The sequence below is a fragment of the Notothenia coriiceps genome, unplaced genomic scaffold (assembly GCF_000735185.1).
Source record: "Notothenia coriiceps isolate Sejong01 unplaced genomic scaffold, NC01 NC01_scaffold00031603, whole genome shotgun sequence".
NCBI classification, from domain to species: domain Eukaryota; kingdom Metazoa; phylum Chordata; class Actinopteri; order Perciformes; family Nototheniidae; genus Notothenia; species Notothenia coriiceps.
The window spans coordinates 116577-122679 of NW_011364304.1; the positions used below are offsets into that span (position 1 = coordinate 116577).

Below are 6103 nucleotides of genomic sequence, written 5' to 3' on the forward strand. Positions count from 1 at the left end.
GGCTGAACCAAACGTGCATTTATCAAACAGGTTTGTTTTCCACAGACCTTATTTCCAGCTATTTTCCAAAACCCTGTGGAGAAATCCCATTGCATTTTGTCGAGGGAACCAGCAGCTTACTTCCTGGTTTTAGGACGAGTCACTGCACCTCTCAATATGATGCCAATATAAACAAGGTCGTCTGTCGGCTCTGTACATCAATGCCGACCTATGCTGACAAGTAAGTGAAGAGTAGAAAATATAAAAGGTATTGGCTATAGGGAAATGTCCCAGCAGTTTAGGATAATGAAGGTTGTAATCTAATATTACATAGCCATTACATTTCTAACTCCTAATGACAGGAAGGCACAAAGTGCATTATACAAATTATAATACTCATAATAATAGCAGAAATTTTTTAACAACGACCACAATATCATTATTTTAATAAACCAAATATGAACAATTGAGGAAAATGAGGAAGAACTGATGATTCAAATGTTGTAGTACAAGTAGTAATGTAGTTAGTGCATAAATTACTATTGCAACAAATGTGTTAATTTTTGTCATTATAAGTCGATTTCTTTTGGACGAATGCTCCGGGCCAGTGGTTACAATGGTGGGGCCAGTGATAATACAATTCCACCGGCCCGGAGGGACAGTGGCATTTTACCCTTAATGTCTACCCCTGTAGTACTCACTGCCTGCCAAGTAAAATAAAGTGAATGTAATGCAGCATGCATGCTACGGCTACGACTGTCTTATAAATGACATGTGGTGTCATTGCAAGTAAACAATGTGCTGAATCAAAACACAGCATGGCAATACAAAACCTGGGAGGAACATTAAATAGCTGTAAGCCTGAGCTCACGCACTGCCTTGGTTTCATTACAAATCATTAATTAAAAGCCAGGCAGCCGGTTAATAATTGGATTAGGCAAAATTCCATACTGATGCTTTAGTGGCAACAGACTAAGAAATGAACAATCAGTCAAACAGTTTGAAGTTTAAGAGGAACAAGGAGTAGCAGAGAGAGCCAAAGAATCATTTAGAAAAATGGACTGGGAACCCGACCACGGATAAGCAGGAGAAGATGGATGGATGGATGGATTGGGAACAAAACTTGAAAATGGTTCCAAAACAAGCAAGTTAAAGATAGTAAGTGACAGAGTAACAAATGAATAAAAGAAAAAAAAAAGGGAGGGGGGAAAAAAGGGAGGGGGGGAAAAAGAGAGACGGAATAAAGATCTAACCGTTGGGACGGAGCTCATGTTCATCTGCTGTGGATGGTTCATGGGGGAGGGGGCTCGTGCTCCCATGGTTGCCTGAGACATCTGCGCATTCTGCATTGCCATTGGGTTAAACTGATTGATTCCTGTGGGAACAGATACATATATATTCAGAATTGTTCGTCATACTATGTATAGTATGTCATTTCTTATTTCATATCCTACTGGGCTGGCAGAGACACTGAACCAATCGTGTGCACAGGAAACAAAAACGCACTCTACTGTTGAAAGCTCACCAACTTTCTAGATTACATTGAAACATCAATATATTAGCAAACAGATTATCCAAAAAGAAAGAGCATACCTTGGGGCACCTGAATACGGTTCATTAACTGATTTGGCATGTTGGGCATAGGCACAGGTCCATCTAAACAAAAAGGCAGGATAAAGAAGGGTTTCGTTACAGAAATGCTTGGTACATGTATCAACTGAGAACTGCAGAATAGTTAGACGAGGCCAATTCTGAACCCTTTAGTGTCTTTCCCTAATAATATTTTTATCACAAAGAGTGTAGAGAGTTTGGCTACTGACTAGGAGATCGGACGGTCTGTCCCGGGACCATGGAGTTGGGCTGCTGAGGCCCGGCTGAGCCCACCATGCCAGGCTGTTTCTGCAGCCGCGAGCGCCTCTTCTCCTCCAATTCTTTCTGTATTTTGTAGATTTTCTCCGCCAGGAAGTGGTAATACTCGTCCTAGTGAGGGAGAAACAAAAAAAAAACAGATAGAAATTAAAAAACGATAACAAATGTGTTTCATGACAGAGGATAAACCATGTGATCAAAAAACATTAACGTATAATCCACCATCGCTCAGGTTGTAGCAGTGTGATATTAAAAACAAGTGTGTGTTATAGTAGTTACCCTGCTGTTAGCTGACTCGTACATGTCACCCTCAACCTTGCGTGCGTACGCCACCAGGTTCTCCATCCGCCGGTCCTTCAGTGCTGCGGGGTCTGGGGTGGGGAATATGGCTTGTACACTGGAGAGAAAATAAACAGAGAAATACAACAAACAAAAAAAATCAGCAAAAGCCCAAAGCAACAAGTGATATCCTGTTTTCATATGACAGAAAGAGTTTTTAAATCTATTTATCATTTTTGTACTTACAGTTTGTGCACCAGGTGGGTGCGCAGGTCCTGAGTGACGTGTTCATGCCAGGACTTCCTTACCCCCGAAGAAGAGAGAGGGGTGGCAGTGGGCAGGTTTCCCATGCCTCCCGCTACTGACCCATCTGGCATCAGCTGACTATAAAACAGAGACAGAGGAAAAAATGACTTAGAGAATTCAAATTATTGGTAATTCCACAAATGGATTACTAATTACTAAATAGTCAAATACTTTTATCCTACCTTATATTTTCAAGTTATATTTAAAAAGAACCTAAAGGCCGTAATACAGATGAAATCATGGATGATTAAATCAAAACAGAAGCCAAAGAATCAGAAATACTCGATCAACAGAAAAATAATCAGCATCTATTTCAATGATAGATTATTTATTTTTCTGTCATCACTGATCAAATGAAGAACTTTTTGGCTTTTTGGTTTGCCACACATTATTGTAAACTAAATATTTTAAGCTATTTAGATTTTAGATTTTTAAGATTTTTCCAACTAAACATGACATTTAAAGATGGCGCTTGGTTCTTTAAAGTTGTGATGGCCTTTTGGTAGTTGAAGCCCTACTGCGTATATATAATTAAATGGTAGCTACATCAAATATGATTTGTTGTCTTATATTAAGGAGGCGAATGCTCACTTGTTGAGTGATGATGGTAGAGAGGAGTCGGAGTGCATGCCAGCCTGGTCTGAAGAGGGGACTCCCATGCCTCCTGCCATCTGGTTCATCTGATTAGTGCCTGATAAACACATTGCATTTAGTGTTAGCAAGAAAATGGCTTAGCAACAGATTTAGAGTATTGTTCACATGTGCACGTCATCCTCTAAGATGGCACTGATGTCCTATCCATCACATACCTAGTGCGTTAAGACTTCGCAGCTGCTGGTGGCCCTGGGCGTTCTGCTGAGCGGGCCCCTGGCCCGGGACCTGGGCCAGGGACTGGTTCCCGTACGGCAGGCCGAGTGCAGCGTAGGCCCTCTGCATGGAGCTGGGGTCGATGTGTGTGGCAGCGCTGTTGATGGCGGTGGCGCTGGGCTGGCCCGAGCCCACGGAGCTGATGGCGCTCTGCAGGCTGGCCCCCGGAGAACTGAGCATGGCTGGAGGGAGGAGACGAGGAAATATATATGTGGTTTGTCAATAATGAGCTAATAGTAAAAGAGGAATTAAATATAAAGCCGGACATACTGTTTAACACATATAATTAACATTAGTTTAAAAAAATAAAGCCGGATATAAGAAATATAATTAACGAAAGTCCAAATAATCAAATGTATTCAACGAGGAAATAAATATTTGATTTGTCAATAATGAAACTATAAAATAAATATAAAGCCGGACATTGCCATTAATAACTGAGCATAGGATGTTTATTTTGTAAATTGCGTAATTATTTAGAATTTTCTTATCTTTAATTTTTTTTTTATGCATGCTTGTTAATTAATATTAAGCTGTCTTTGGCTCTTTTCTGCTGTAACAAATGGAAATGTCCCCTCTGTGGGACGAATAAAGGTATTCTGATTCTGACATACTGTATAACAGAATTTTACTAATTGTTTTTAGTTTTTCTATATGTAAATACACAAAAAATAGGCATACTAAAACTAAATTAAATGGAAATAAGATACATTTGAGTATATATTTACTCAAATGTAAAAGTAAATAACATTAAATATTTTAAAAGTTTATTTTCTGTGTAAAGAAACAAAATCTCTCAGAAAAGATTATCTTTCTGAGCGGACCTCCATCTAAAATCCTTGCTCCGCTCCCTGCTGTGTTGATTGCTGACAGGGAGCACGCTGCCTCTGTGGGGGATTTAAATCTGTCATAGGGCCTTTCAGCCAAACAGAGAGCCTGCTGTCCCAAGACCCTGCCCCCACAGATAACAGAGCCACGGAGCCCCTCCCCCGGGTGTCAGATTACAGGTCCAGCCTTTCTAGAGGAATCCTCACAATGTTTGAGCGAGCCTGTACAGAGCTTTGTGAGAAAACTCAACCTGCAGGGGGCAGCACTTCATACAGCACTCTGACTGGAGCCTCGAGAGGAGACTGCCTGGTAGAGCAGTGTTCAAGGTATCAAAGATTTATTTCAATTTTTTTTTAGAAGGTGCTATTCAAGCATGCCATTTGTTCTCCATTGTCTTTTAACTTACCTACATGCATTTGTATATGGATTTGTAAATGAATAATAACAAATTGAAGTTGGTTGAGATACTCACGTTGCTGGTTCCTCTTGTCACTGGCGTTCTTTAGAGGCAGGCAGACCGGACAGTCGTGCCGCGTGCAGTTCTTCCAGTGGGAGATGATCTGTCTGGATGATGCACAGTGAGCCACTGCGGAGAATAGAAACAGAAACAGAGACATTAAGTGAGGTTTGCATATTCAGTAATTCAGCAGTATCGGACATTTAAAAGTTAATGATTTAAAAACAGACGTTTGATAAAGGAAACACACGTAAAGCATACAACGAGTAAAATAAGTGTAGGCACTTTTAAAATGGCTGGATAAAGTAATTAAACCAGGCACCATGTCAACTTAAAATACAGGGCAGTAAAAAAGCATCAATTGCTACAGTGCAATGCCCATATAGCTTTATAAAGGCAATTATGCATCGTAAATCCATAAAAGTGTCATTGCATTTGCTTTAAGAGTATAAACAGTATAAATATCAGAGTTGAAAGTTCATCAACCTTGGCTGACCCCCTTACTAACCACAGCTGGCAGAGAGAAGCTGCTTGTCGTCAGCATGTTCAAGGAAATGGAGTGAAACCATCATTACAGCCGTTTAAAAAAAGATTAAATTCAAGTTTGCTGATCTTATCAGTCACCGGGCCATTTGGGGCTTAGTGACTCAAGAGTGGCTCTATTTAGCCAATACAACACAAAAGCTTAATACTTTCTATTTGACATTGTGTAAAACAATGCAACTTAAAGGTCACCTATCATGCTATTTTTAGGCAATAGCATAGGTCTGAAAAAATGAAAAAAAACATGTCTATGAAGTGTTTTGGTCAACAAAAAAAAACATCACCCATTCTACCCATGCCTCATATCCCTCTATTTCACTTCCTGTTACAAAAGTGCTGATTCTGGGCATAAACAGGTCTCTCGTGAGAATTAGACCCTGTGTCTCAATGAGATTTTCACTTGTATAAATAAAGGCTAAATTAAAAAAATATAAATAAAGCTTTTCTTTTTACGGAAAAAAACAAAAACAAGAGGGGGCGGAGCTTATGCCGGCTCATGCGGCCGGAGCCTGGCAGATACTGTCTAGAATGCTGCGGTGATGAAACAAGGATTATTAGATCAAGGATTATTTCTGAAACAGTATGGAGCTCAAAGGCTTTCTCTCTTACCGGTTATACCACAAGGTGAGTTCCTTTTTAATTCCTGCTTCTTCACACACATATTCTCTCCAGTACAGGTTAGCTCTGAGTGTTAGCGATGCTAATGTAAACAACGACCATATTACGTCCGAAACAGTCGGGCATTGTTTCTGATAGCAACGTTTCTGATAGTGCTGTGGGTCCGCCGCCGATTTGACGTCATATCGGCCGCAAATCTGGATCAGCTCCGTTGTAGCCCCGTTTTTAGAGATTTGGGTACGGAGGAAAAGAGAGAGGGTTTTATTTTCTGACGACGCGTGAGTTCCCTGACACACCGGGGACACATATTTATGTATAAAAGACATCAAAAAGTGCATTTTGCATGATAGGTCCCCT

General features: G+C 40.3%; 1 protein-coding gene across 1 annotated transcript in view; it reads right to left on the reverse strand.

The window, feature by feature from the left end:
• The window catches only part of LOC104960178 (CREB-binding protein), an 18874-nt gene extending 14129 nt beyond the window's left edge, over window positions 1–4745 (reverse strand). Inside the window, exons 1-8 of the mRNA XM_010788153.1 lie at window positions 4601–4745; window positions 3243–3482; window positions 3025–3124; window positions 2374–2511; window positions 2128–2245; window positions 1800–1959; window positions 1573–1635; window positions 1233–1354 (exon numbers count right to left, since the gene is read on the reverse strand). Coding sequence (XP_010786455.1) covers window positions 1233–1354; window positions 1573–1635; window positions 1800–1959; window positions 2128–2245; window positions 2374–2511; window positions 3025–3124; window positions 3243–3482; window positions 4601–4745 — 1086 coding nt within the window. The remainder of the gene's footprint in view (window positions 1–1232; window positions 1355–1572; window positions 1636–1799; window positions 1960–2127; window positions 2246–2373; window positions 2512–3024; window positions 3125–3242; window positions 3483–4600) is intronic.
• Window positions 4746–6103: the final 1358 nt, after the last annotated feature.